This window comes from Saccostrea cucullata, unplaced genomic scaffold (assembly GCF_032062105.1).
Source record: "Saccostrea cucullata isolate Sc308-1 unplaced genomic scaffold, CSIRO_AGI_Scuc_v1 ctg14679, whole genome shotgun sequence".
Taxonomy (NCBI): Eukaryota; Metazoa; Mollusca; class Bivalvia; order Ostreida; family Ostreidae; genus Saccostrea; species Saccostrea cuccullata.
In genome coordinates, this window is record NW_026918740.1 from 1 (window position 1) to 14,927 (window position 14,927).

Below are 14,927 nucleotides of genomic sequence, written 5' to 3' on the forward strand. Positions count from 1 at the left end.
ATCTTTTAGCAATTAAATACATGTGTTTCTATATCGTTATATAAAAACAACAATTGAAATTGATTAATTCGTAAAATGTAAACAGCGTTTAATTTTCAATAAGAAACTTTCAAATAAGTATAAAATCGTTTTATGTCAGTAATTTTATATTGCATGCATATACCTAAAGAAAAGCTGTGCTTTGTTTGCTGATTTTTCTAAGTGTTTTATAAGCTTTCTTCAGGCGTCTCTCTGTCCTTTTAGTTGTACAGGGAATGTCACATTTTTCTGTAGAAAATTAATTTCTTATGTCCAAGTATTCCAATATTACAAATAAATTGTTTTTCATATCTATTATTAAATAATTTTCATTATTTCAAATTTCTTATTTTACAGCAACATCTGATTAATTTCATTCTTCTCTAGACAGTTTACGTTTGTATTTGCCTGTACATCTATCTAAGCAAAATGCGTTTGATGAAACATCCATTAAAAAACGAATCGTAAGGCCTTTCTTTTAAAATACTTTTTTGCAGGAATTATTCTTAAAACATTGAAACAGTCCTTACTAGTTATTGCAAAAGGTTCCACTTCTAATTCCATTTTGCCAGCTATAACTGTTTTAGAGACGTCCCTAGCTAGTCTTCGGAATTTCTTTGGAATGTGCTTGCAGTCTATTTGGACGTAGTTTATTTTGCACGAATTTCTGCATTTGAATTTCTTTAATGCTGCAAGAAAGGTAGAAAAGCTTTAAAATGTTTTTCTGACTCTTACTCAACATTGCAAATTTCAAAGTTAAAAGAATTAAGTTCGTACTGTTAAGTTGAGTGGTAATATTTTGTTTGACTTCTTGTCGAAGGCGTTTCTTGACCCGACATCTAGCGGCCACAAATACAAATCTTATTGTTTTAGTTACAGCTGGAGCATGCGTATTTGCTGTCAAAAAACAGAAGGAAAACTTCAAATTTATCTGTTCGTATATAACATATTTATATAATTTTTGAAATACTTGCTTTTTTCAGTGAAACAGTCTTATAACAAATTATACAGCAAAGATTGGAAATAAATCCTCTGTCTCATATCTCAGAATAATGATTTTATTTTTACCATCGCTTAATGCACTTCTTAATTTACATGTATTTAAAAACTTTGATGTTAAATTTAATTGCACTTAAAAACTTCTTTTACCAGAGCAAAATGGCAGGTCTATATTTTTAATACGATGAGACCATCGGAATTGTGTGCTAGCACCACACGTGTAGTATGTACTACTTTTCAGAACACCGGACGGATGAGTGTTGGCTTGGCATTGAAGAGAACAATACTGATCGGCTCCCGACTGCCTGCAAGTGGCCACTGTCTTTGCAGGGGTTTCAAAGGGCAAACATTTGTTCCACTCTTTAAGTAACAAAAATATATGTAGATTTCTTATTCGCATGTGCTGAGGTAAGAAATAGGGATTTTTCATGGTATGATTGCAAGATTGTGTATTCATTAATGTCTACTGTGACGACTAGTGGATACTTTTTAAAAAGGAAAATAATCCCTAAAATGAGTCCTTATGATGCTTTTCTCTTTAAATCTTAGAAATTTACCAAGTTAATAACTTCATCCCATATCCAGAATGGTTCTCCTTCATATCATATTCTTTATTGATTTATCAGATTTAAATATTTAACTCATATTTACGCCAATTTCATAACTTTGAAAACATTGAATTTGGAGGGCACAATTAAAGCCAAACAGAAAAATCTTCTTTAAAAATATATGAGATAATGAAAAGGCGATTATAATTGCAATATTGAAACATTGAATAATAAGAATCACACAGTCTTGAATGTGAATATCCATCTCCATGTTATCACATGTATGCGAAAAAAATAAATACACTGTATTTTCCAAGTCCGGACAAACATCTCCTTGGCTGATTAGAACGCTTACCTACGCAATCCTTTCCATTAGAATGTATTTTATAGCCAGTTCCACAGAAACACCGATAGCTTCCTTCTGTATTCAGACAAGAGTGCTCACAGCCGCCATTTTCATCCAGGCATTCATTCTTATCTAGCAAACGATGTCGATGTTTTAGGCAAATGTTGTACTTATGCAATGATTATCCTACTCAACATTAAAAAGACTCACGAGGAATGAATTGTATAATATATATAAACACATGAATGATACCTGCACAGTGTGTAAAACCGTATATTTGATATCCTTCTTTGCAGGTACAGTAAAAGCTTCCAGGTGTATTCACACAGTTATGGTCACATGTTGTATTGAGTTCACATTCATTGATGTCTGTTAAAGGTAAACAAATTAACATGTCTCTATTATCACTGTAAAAATTTAGGTAAATATACTTTTGTCAGATATTTCTATTGAAAAAGTATAAATGCTGTGATAAATAATACGACAAAAATTATTTTAAGTTTTGTACATTTCTTTGCTTTTGCATGCAAATATCATAAGCTCAAAATAATAAGGGCACATGCATTTGCTAAGGAAAAAGACCATATCCTTATCGAAATATAAAACTTGAAAAAAAATATTGCTTGTTACATACACTGCATTGGTAATCCTTACTTACCGATGCAAACCCGTTGATTATACTGGACTTTAAAACCCTTTGGACAAACACACTCAAAGCTTCCCTCTGTATTCAAACACTTATGACTACAACCCCCGTTATTGATGGCACATTCATCTTCATCTAAAAAAATAACCACAAATGCACTATGTTAGGTCAAAAAAGAAGATATCACACGACGAAACTCTGCCATTCATTTTATTGAAAGGAAACTGAAAGTTTAAAGAAGTGTGACTCAATGGCAGAGCCTTCAGTCACCTTTCCAGACTTTTAGTGAACATTCAGTTTATATAATACCAGAGTTTCATCCTGTGCTTGCTATAACATTCAAAGCGAGATTTCTAAAATGTATATAATGACAAACCTAGACATGTTTTTCCGTCTTGGTGCAGATGGAAGCCCGTTGGACACTGACATTTTGGCCCCTCCCTAGTGTCTATACACTCCCTATCGCACCCGCCGTTGTTTACATCACAGGATGCTGAAATAAAATGGTATCAAATTATCAGTTTCGAGATAGATTTATGTGAGTCAATATTGAAAACCGAGAGTTCAAAGAAAAATTTAATACATCAATACATCAACAGTCACGTTTGACATCATCATTTCGCAAGTTTTATATGGTCGATACAATGACCTCGCTAGGAAATACAGCCTATCGTGAAGTCAAATGCTGAGGGATGCTTGCTCTTCTGTTGTATGATTCCACCTCTGTTTTGGAGTATTATGCCTTGCTCCTGATTTTTTCGTAAACTGACTTTGAGCGTAAATATTATTTCCATAAATCATTCCTCCGATTTTAAATTTGAAGTTTTTTTTGACAGTATGCTGGAACATAGGCTTAATGGTCGGCAATTTTTATATGACGGTATATTGTAATGATTTGTAGATAATTACAGTGACCATTCCTATTGTAATAGACAGTCTTGACAACACATATAGCTCAACCCACTTTTTAAACTCACATGGTTTTTCGCACAAATTAAAGTCACATTGTTATAATGCAAAATTGTGCAATGTGCAAAATACCGGTGTATTTCAAAAATGATTCTGATCATATTTCATAACCATGATTCACACATAATAATTGGTAGGATTGATGCTCTTCGATGATATATTATGAGAGTTTTGATGGTTTTTTCATGGTTTCTCGTCAAATGCAACCTTAATTTGTATCCGGTCATTTTAAAGCTACTTTGCCTTGCGTAAATACAGGAACAGTGCAGCTCATGTAACTTCTGTATTTTTTGTACATTAATATGACACTAAGGCGCAAGATGATAGAAGTATTTCTCATCTGTATATACTGACGATTTTGAAAAAGGTGGCACGAAATATGATACCTTCCAAAATTTATTTCCATAAATCGTTCAATTTACTCAAGATAAAAATTTTAAATTTGATGCAGTTTTGTCATTTTTCGGCGCTGCATTTAGACAAAACCAAGACAAGTATGGAAAATGTATACTAGTTTAACAATTTGAACATTTCAACCAAATAGTATCATAGAAAGCGATTAATTAATTTTTATATTTACACTTACATCATACATTTTATAAACAAATTTCCTTTCGGGACATTGACTTTATAATGATTTTAGAAAATGCATTTGATTTGAAATATTTGATAATATAATAGTTATGTCTCACACTGAAGTTAATTTTAAGTTTTATTCCTAATTTGTAAACCATAGACAGTAAAGTTGACAACACATATTTCGTACGTATATTATTACATGTATTTGTTTGTTTCTTAAGCATCTCTTAACAGAATTTTTCAATCATATCGAGAAACCACCACATGCCGGCGGAGGGCTGCAAATTGAGATTTTTAAGTAGTGTTAACATTGTGGACGAATTAAATAAATTTGCACCATGGTTCCAATTTACTAGCATTTTTGAAATGAAAGAAATATCATCAAAACTCATAGTACCTTTTCGTCCTCGAGCAATTCGGGGTATCATAAATTTTACATGTAAGAAGAGAAAAGATCTTGCTCAGTCCAGTACACCTAAATGATATACGTTTTGACGTATGAAACTGCCGAATAAAGGAGAGACTCTGTACATGTGGATTTATATGTTTGTTTCTTGATATGATAAAATATTTCTCTTTTGAACTTGGTGCACTTTGATATGTAATGAAATGGTCCAAGATCCGCAGACATATCAATTTCTAAAGTTGGACTGCCAGTAAACATGACATTTGGCGCTAGACCCCTTGGTTCCGTATAGATATCACTTATAACCTTTTAATTGGAAATCCTATTAAAATGTCATTAAGACAAGACTTTTATGATTTTTAAATGACTGCTCGTATTATCTAACTTGTTAGAACATTGCAATAAACTGTCATGGTATTTTGACGAGGAAAACTATTCTTATTCCATTGTTCAATGCAAGATAAAAAGAATGTTGGATATCGAGCAATTTTAGCTTTTTGAAGGTTTACTGATTATTTCCACATAAAGGGTATAACCATAATGATCAAACAAACGAAATGTAATGTGCCAACTGAAAAGGAGTGCAATAATTATTACAAAAATGATAACATCAAGTTGTTCGGACATTTATTGCGGTCTTATACGACATCTTGAATTTTTATCGGTTTGATTATTCTTATTGCTGTTTATATGTCACATTGCTATGCTGTGATATAGATATCTGTTCATCAAAAGACTATTTTTAACCAGATAATTAATTTCTTTATGTAATACTTCTTTTTACGTTTAACAATTGATATTCAAATAAGAATGATGGTGCAAAATGTCATCAATTTAGAACAAAATTAATCTGAAACATATTGATTTCAAATAATTGCCATATTTATTTTTCAATGCATTTGTTTTAAAAGGAATATTAAGTATGAATTTACGATATATATTCACAATGGTATACTAGTAATCCACCTATGTCTCATTTTTAAAACGTGCTTCACACTACTAGTGTACGAGGGGGTATCAAAAAGTTCGTGAATTTACGATATATATTCACAATGGTATACTAGTAATCCACCTATGTCTCATTTTTAAAACGTGCTTCACACTACTAGTGTACGAGGGGGTATCAAAAAGTTCGTGGACTAGCGCCATAATATTAAAACCGCTTTAGGCACGTCAATGAATTTTAAAATATCTAGTGATAATCATATTTTCTATCTATAGAATAAACCACAAATCATAAATTTTATTTTGTAATAAATTAATAATGTTTTTGTAAGCAATTGTATGTCGAGGCGGCACAACTTCGAACACATTTTTTCCACCTAAGTGTAACTGAGAAAAACTCTTTTGATAAGAACATTTGATATCCAAAACTCCCGTTAATTCAGGCATATGTTGGGACACTTTTGTTCCATAAAACATGGAATTTTTACCTCATGCTAGAAGTTCTATGAAAATTTATCGTAAATTTTGCATGGAGTGTCCAAACAAATAAGGCCTTGAAAATGACGTCAAAAAGGGGGAGGGGTTTCCTTTTCCAACATTCTATAAAATTTGCCCCTGAAAAAAAAACTGGTTTAGACCTAGAAAATGTATTAACTGGCTACGGAGAAATAAAATGCACACAGAGTACTTGTTTTTAAATTCCAAAAGAGAGTCAGAGAGAAAAGAGATGCACAAGAAATGTCGATTTGTAGTCAAGATGTGAAAAATCAATCACGTCAAAAAATGACGTTGTTCATGTGTTGTAGAAATTAAACTCCAAAAAGCAAAATATGTTGGAACAATCAAGCGATGATCTCTCCCAATGTATGAATCCATTTACAATATTATATGCATTGAAAGCCGCTGTTCATGACATTGTAAAATCATATAAATAAGATGGATATAAGTCCATATTTAGTTCCTGGGAATCTCATGAAAATAAGTGTATGTGGTAGAAGAAACGGACATTGATAAACAATGACGTTGTCGGAGCTCACGAAACTAACGGCGACGGTGCCAGGTGATGTCGTTTTTATTTTATGATAATTTGGCACCTAATGAACGTACTAAGCTAAAATTTTCAAAATTTCTTCATTTTTTGTTGTTTTATGTTCCTTATAAATTTTGAAAGCACAGACTACATAGTATTAATTTTATAGCCTCAGTCCACGAACTTTTTGATAACCCCTCTTACCTATACATGTCTTATTATTTTCCATCAGTAGGTATTTTGGAGCACAGCTGCAGACTGGTCCAGATGGAGAATTTGTGCAGTTGTGCTGACAACCTCCATTTCCAACAGCACACGTTTCTGTTGCAAAAATATGACAATAGAATCAAAGAAATGTTGTTCATAATTGCTGATTCTAATCAATTTTTAAGGTAAGTCATGCAGTCATAAGATACACAAAAAGTTTGTAGTCCCCTGAAAACAGGTTTTGATGTAAAAAAGTGGGTTTTTACAGTTCATATACTCTATAAATTCATCAGCTTCAAAGCGTTTTTCGTAAATATTACAAATATTACACCAAGGCGTTTCCAGAACAATTATTATAACGATGTTAAAAAATTACAATTTAAACAGCTTTTTCTGAGATAACTTTTACTGAAGCATTTCGGTATTTCTGTGTCAAAAAAGATTTGTTAAGAGAGGAATACCAGAACGCATGCGTACTAACGTTGACACTGTTTTCCGTCACTCATAAGGGTATACCCTGTTCTACAAGCGCATTGAAGACTAGATCCAGAGCTACAGTGATGGTCACAACCCAAGTTCTCTACGCACCACGTTCCAACTGAAAGAAAAGTAATAAGGTCCCTTGAATGTTTGACATTCCAGTTATTCCAGAATTGACCCCACTCTTAGAAAACGGTTCTGCAAAAAGCATAGTTTCTCAAAATGTGAGAAATGGAAAATTTGGCATTTTTTGAAAAATTTAAGGTTAAATAAAAAAAATTGTCTACGGAAATTTTTCAAATCATATGCGTGTCGTCAAACGTCAGTATTAGTAGTGTCCCGTCATGAAAAAATTGGAGTGGGATCTCAATGCTATTTTAAGTAACATGTATCTAAAAATAGACATATTTCAGAAAAATCCAAAAAATGAAATTTGGGCAGAGTTTAGATTGCCATTGCTAGGTAATTATGAAATATACTGTAAACCTCAATATGCTAATGTCAGAGACTGGACACCAATAACTACCATGCATATTATTTTCAGGGATTTCCGTTTTCTATTTATAGCTTCAAATGCCTAAATATAGACATGTCTCATAAAATGATGAAAAATGTCAATTTTCCATCATTTTGAAGCTCCACTGAATCATAAATAATAAAAATATGGATCTCTCCAATATTTCTTCAATAAGAACAAGGAATAGTATAATATCTCACAAATTATTGAGGACAGGCTCTCATCTCCATAAATAGTACAAATATCTAAAAATAGACACATGTGAAATTAACTGTTTAATGTTGATTTTCTATCAATTCTCAAATTAGAGATGGGAAATTTACCGACTTTCTGTCATTAACTGTAACTGATATTATGTGACTGATAAGAACAAAAGAACATTCAATGGAATGCAGCATGATAAGCAGAGGTTTCCATTTCTATTTATAGTAACACATGTTTGAAAATAGACGTAATGCAAAATATCGGGAAAATGTCGTTTTTTGTACTTTTTTCTAAAATTTTGGATGAATAATTGCTGACTATCTGTTTTTAACTGCTATTGGCATATGGTGACCAACAAGTAAAAGAAAGTCTTATATCAAATACAAAATGAGAAGCAGTGGTTTCCATTTCTATTTATAGTAACACATGTTTAAAAATAGACGAACTGCAAAATATCGGAAAAATGTCGTTTTTTGTACTTTTTTCTCACATTTTGGATGAACAATTGCAGACTATATGTTTTTAACTGCTATTGGAATATGGTGACCAACAAGTAAAAGAAAGTATATACGAAATACAGAATGAGAAGCAGAGGTTCCCATTTCTATTTATAGTAACACATGTTTGAAAATAGACGTGTTGCAAAATATCGGGAAAATGTCATTTTTTTTGGTACTTTTTTCTAAAATTTTGGATGAATAATTGCTGACTATCTGTTTTTAACTGCTATTGGCATATGGTGACCAACAAGTAAAAGAAAGCATTATATCAAAAACAGAATGAGAAGCAGAGGTTTCCATTTCTATTTATAGTAACATGTGTTTTAAAAAAGACATACTGTAAACTATCGCAAAAATGTCATTTTTGTACTTTTTTCTAAAATTTTGGATGCATAATTGCTGACTATCTGTTTTTAACTGCTATTGGCATATGGTGACCAACAAGTAAAAGAAAGCCTTATATCAAATATAGAATGAGAATCAGAGATTTCCATTTCTATTTATAGTAACATGAGTTTTAAAATATACTTACTGTAAATTATCGGGAAAATGTAGTTTTTTTCTACTTTTTTTCTTGACATTTTGGATGAGCAATTGCAGACAATATGTTTTTTACTGCTTTGGCATTCAGTGACTAACATTTAAGTAAAAGAAAGAATATATGAAATACAGAATGAGAAGCAGAGGTTTCCGTTTCTATTAATAGTAACACATGTTTGAAAATAGACATGCTGCAAATTCTCGAGAAAATGTAGACTTTCGCACTTTTTTCCTAACATCAGGGATGGTCAAAGTGCAGACAAACGGCTTTTATTTGTTATTGACAAAATATGACTAACGAGTATGAAAGAAGCTTTAGCTAAAGTGTAGAAGAATAATGTTTAGGGGTATTTTTACATTTCTGCCTATAATAACACATTTATAAATAATCAGGAATATAAAGAATCGTTCGTTTTTCTCAAATTAGGGATATGAAATTTGCGGTCAAACTTTCATTAGCTGTAACTGACATGGCTAATTGTATTCGGCGCTCCAACACGTCCACCTCATTCCAGTACATGTATCACAAAAATATATTCTCCCTGCATTAAAACACTCAAATGACAGCGATTTTCTTAATGAATTAAGCATTATCGTTTATATTCAGGTCGACAGCCCGAGCCCGATTGAATTTTTTTAGTTAGGTGCATCCAGAAAATTTCACTAGGAGGCGGTGAATCAAATCACTATGTCAGTTTAAACTAGAACTGTCAAACGGGACTAAATACCCCCGCTGGGTTTTTCAAAGGTGTTAAATCATGAATATTTAATGGATCTTAGAGAAAAGTGAAATGCTAAAACATTTTAATGCAAATGTAATTTCTCATAATATTTTCATAAATGAAACGAAGGCTCATCCTTATAAAAAAAAACCAGACTAAATATACGGACCAGACATGAATTATGAACTTTTTCTGTCAGTGACCTTGGCCTTGCATTAATGACCTTGGATCAAAGTCATGACAGAAAATCAGAAAATAAGCAAGGTTTGTGTGAAGTAGTAGATTGAGGTTTAGCCATAAAAAAGATATGGACCAGACACATATAATAAAATTTTTTGTGGCTTTGAACTTCCCATAATGATTTTGCGTCAAGGTCATGACACACTCTTAGGTCATGAGCAATCTTTGTGTGAAATGAGAACATACCAAGTTCATCCGTAAGAAAGATATGGAGTGGACACGAATTATGAAATTTTTCTTCAATGACCTTGAATTTCCCTAAAATGACCTTGGTTCAAGGTCATGACACCCTTAAGTCATGGACAGTCTTTGTGTGAAATGAGAACCTACCAAGTTTATCCATAAGAAAGATATGGACTGGACACGAATTATGAAACTTTTTCAGTGACCTTGAACTTCCATAAAAGACCTTGGGTCAAGGTTATGACACACCCTTAGGTCATGAGGAATCTTTGTGTGAAATAAGAACATGCCAAGTTTATCCGTAAGAAAGATGTGGACAGGACACGATTCAAATTTTTTTTTCAGTGATCTTGAACTTCCCAAAATGACCTTGGGTCAAGGTCATGACACACCCTAAGGTCATGGGGGAAATTTTGTGTGGGGTAGTAGATTCTAATGTTCCTCATTAAGGAAGATATGGACCGGACACGAATTAATTTTTTTTTTCAGCACAGACAGATGAACTGATGGACAGACACACAAGCTGAATCATTTACCCCCAATCTTCGTTGGGGGGTTAATAAAGTTGAATATTCCAGGGATTCAGATCACCTTTGATCCATGCATGCTTTACCAGAATTTGTTCAAAAGAAATCTGAAATTTGCCCAAATGTTTTGAGTTGGCTTACTTTCGATTTCTCTCTCTCTATACATGCATATTTCTCTTAGAATTTAACTAAAGCATTTAAAAATATTTGTTGTTTTGGTTTTATAAATTTATTTTACGTATAAACATACATGTAGTTGCTGAAACCGGGGGGGGGGGTTTCAAAGATAGACATCATATAGGTAATAAACATTTGGGAGTAGATTTAGCCCCCCCCCCCCCCCCCCCCCTTTAAGCAGGCATGTTGCAGTGTAGTCGAATAAGGGTAAGTGATAGTGTTTTAAAAAATGGTACTGAAAGAAGTTCAATCCCCCTCACACGAAATAGGATTTCATGTTTGGACGACCCCCCTCTTCACTTTTAATTTGCTTCCCACATGAATTTTGTTATGACCCTAGAGTTTTATCTCCTTTTTTAAGACTTTATTTTCATGTGATTGTCATGGCAATAAGCTGTCATACATTGGTATCAGTGTTTGAAAAAGATTCTTGTTATGTTTTAAAATACTACTACTACTACTAAAAATTAACTTGTCTTTATGAGAGGATGGGAGTAACTTTAGTTACAGAAATGGCTTTGATATTAATAAGTGTTTAAACAAACTAATATTGATCAGAAATATAAATTATTAGCTTAGTGAAAAATCGAACAGAGAAAAGGTATTATTCCTTCATTCAAGGATACTTTGTGGCAAGTTAAATTGAAATTGACCCAGTGGTTCTTGATAAGAAAATGAAAATATAAAAAGTTTACAATGAGAACGACAACGACTGACAAGGCACAAATCATCATAAAAGCTCACTTGAGCCTTTATTTTAAAACATATTACTATAAATAGAAATGAAAACCCAGCTTATTATGCATTTCGGTTACTGCTCTTTTGTACGTGTCGGTTACATTATGTCAGTTACAGCTAATGAAAGTTTGACTGCAATTTCCTATCCCTAATTTGAGAAAGTAGAATGATTGATATTTTCTTGATTAATTGCTGGATGTCTATTTATAACTATACGTTATTATAGGTAGAAATGGAAAAATACCTTTACACATTATTCTTATACATTTTTGCTAAAGCTTTTTCATGCTCGTTAGTCACCTTCTGTCAATAACAAATATCAGCAGTTTGTCTGCACATTATCCATTCCTGATGTTACGAAAAATGCAAAAGTCTATATTTTCTCAAGAATTTGCAATATGTCTATTTTCAAACATGTGTTACTATAAATAGAAATGGAAACTTATGCTTCTTATTCTGTATTTCATATATGCTTTCTTTTACTTGTTGGTCATTGAATGCCAATAGCAGTAAAAAAAACCTATTGTCTGCAATTGCTCATCCAAAATGTGAAAAAAAAGTAAAAAAAAACTACATTTTCCCGATAATTTACAGTATGTCTATTTTTAAACTCATGTTACTATAAATAGAAATGGAAATCTCTGCTTCTCATTCTGTATTTGATATAAGGCTTTCTTTTACTTGTTGGTCACCATATGCCAATAGCAGTTAAAAACAGATAGTCAGCAATTATGCATCCAAAATTTTAGAAAAAAAGTACAAAAAATGACATTTTTCCGATAGTTTACAGTATGTCTTTTTTAAAACACATGTTACTATAAATAGAATGGAAACCTCTGCTTCTCATTATGTTTTTGATATAATGCTTTCTTTTACTTGTTGGTCACCATATGCCAATAGCAGTTAAAACAGATAGTCAGCAAGTATTCATCCAAAATGTAAGAAAAGAGTACCAAAAAAATGACATTTTTCCGATATTTTGCATCACGTCTATTTTCAAACATGTGTTACTATAAATAGAAATGGAAACCTCTGCTTCTCATTCTGTATTTCGTATATACTTTCTTTTACTTGTTGGTCACCATATTCCAATAGCAGTTAAAAAACATATGGTCTGCAATTGTTCATCCAAAATGTGAGAAAAAGTACAAAAAACGACATTTTTCCGATATTTTGCAGTTCGTCTATTTTTAAACATGTGTTACTATAAATAGAAATGGAAACCACTGCTTCTCATTTTGTATTTAATATAAGACTTTCTTTTACTTGTTGGTCACCATATTCCAATAGCAGTTAAAAACAGATAGTCAGCAATTATTCATCCAAAATTTTAGAAAAAAGTACAAAAAACGACATTTTCCCGATATACCGCATTACGTCTATTTTCAAACATGTGTTACTATAAATAGAAATGGAAACCTCTGCTTATCATGCTGCATTCCATTGAATGTTCTTTTGTTCTTGTCAGTCACATAATATCAGTTACATTTAATGACAGAAAGTCGGTAAATTTCCCATCTCTATTTTGAGAATTGGTGGAAAATCAACATTAAACAGTTAATTTCATATGTGTCTATTTTTAGACATTTGTACTATTTATAGAGATGAGAGCCTGTCCTAAATAATTTGTGAGATATTATCTATTCCATGTTCTTATTGATGAAATATTGGAGAGATCCATATTTTTATTATTTATGATTCAGTGGAGCTTCAAAATGATAGAAAATTGACATTTTTCATCATTTTATGAGACATGTCTATATTTAGGCATTTGAAGCTATAAATAGAAAACGGAAATCCCTGAAAATAATATGCATGGTAGTTATTGGTGTCCAGTCTCTGACATTAGCATATTGACTTTTACAGTATATTTCATAATTACCTAGCAATGGCATCTTAAACTCTGCCCAAATTTCATTTTTTGGATTTTTCTGAAATATGTCTATTTTTAGATATATGTTACTAAAGATAGCATTGAGATCCCTCTCCAATTTTTTCATGAGGGAGCACTACTAATACTGACTTTGACAAAACGCATATGATTTGAAAAATTTCCGTAGACATTTTTTTTATTTAACCTTAAATTTCTCAAAAAATGCCAAATTTTCCATTTCTCACATTTTGAGAAACTATGCTATTTTGCAGAACCGTTTTCTAAGAGTGGGGTCAATTCTGGAATAACTGGTTATATGCCCTGTATTCTTTAACAGTTGATGTTTTTTATGATACAAAGATTTATATTTAGTTCACTACATAAAGATAAAAATGCATTCATATTTCCTCAATTTTCATGTTTTTGTTTGGTAAAAATCCGAAAATGGCCAAATTCAATGGATCCGTCTCCATGGCAACCGGGTGCACGTGGGAAACTTCTAACACCATATTTGCTGGTTTTGTACCAAGGTGCACCTGTGGTGCAAATTTCATCAAAATCGGAGATATGTCGTTTCCAAGCCCTATAGTAAATTTTTTGGTGCTTACAGAGAATGCATGTTAATATCTAATAATTAACTGTAGTAATAAGTGCATTGAAGTTCTAGTAATATACGTCGATTTATCTTATTTGATCCTTGGACATTAATAACTTTGTTAACAATTAAACAAAAACTTAAGCGAATTGGTGAGGATTCTTCCTCAATTAGCAGCGCAATATATTTGCAAAACAAACGCCTTATCAACAAATTTAAAGAGGGATTTTAGTGAACTTTGTTAAACACAATCTCGAATTCACTGAAAAAGAGCAGGGTAAATCATCGGGTTTGCCTTCAGAATAATACATGTCACTTATCCACTTGGATTAACATTAACAGCTAATCACCCTTAACATGTACTGAAGAATAACGCTGATATAAATTCTAATGAGCACGCTGCAATGTAAAACTAGAGGGGTCTTGTGATAAGAAGAAATTCAACCTGACAAAACATTTAACAGGCACTTTGTTTATGACGTAAATTGCAGGCAATCGACATGGAAAGTTACATTGTTAAGATTTTGAAAAGGAAACTTACATTGGCATGATTTCCCGTCCTTGGACAGAGAGTAACCGGCATTGCACTTGCACTCATATCCTCCCAATGTGTTGAGGCATTGGTGTTGGCATCCGCCTTTGTTTTGTAAACATTCGTTCTTATCTAATGAAAGAATGCTGAACATAAGTAAAAAATAAAAAAAGTGTACTTTAGTGATGTTAATGAGGCTGTGATCTCATTCAATATAGTGTTAGAGAATGCTATTATGATACCAGGAACTTTTTAAAATGTATATTATGTCTATGGATTAATTGTTCGATGCATTTTTTTTATTAAAATTGATTATTTTTTTTTATTTTCACAATGCTAAGTAAATCAATTTATGTAGATTACCCTATTGAAAAAGTACTTCGACATTGAAGAAAATAAAACAATG

At 32.1% G+C, this 14,927-nt stretch overlaps 1 protein-coding gene across 1 annotated transcript; it reads right to left on the reverse strand.

Annotated features, from left to right (window-relative positions):
* Positions 1 to 163: 163 nt before the first annotated feature.
* LOC134270289 (signal peptide, CUB and EGF-like domain-containing protein 1) lies at positions 164 to 14,653 on the reverse strand (the record flags this gene model as incomplete). The annotated part of the gene is made up of 11 exons (XM_062752484.1): positions 164 to 267; positions 549 to 707; positions 796 to 915; positions 1,168 to 1,377; positions 1,921 to 2,043; positions 2,164 to 2,280; positions 2,570 to 2,692; positions 2,934 to 3,050; positions 6,691 to 6,807; positions 7,175 to 7,291; positions 14,531 to 14,653. Coding segments are annotated over 11 exons (1,430 nt in total), but the record flags the coding sequence as incomplete, so codon positions are not given.
* Positions 14,654 to 14,927: the final 274 nt, after the last annotated feature.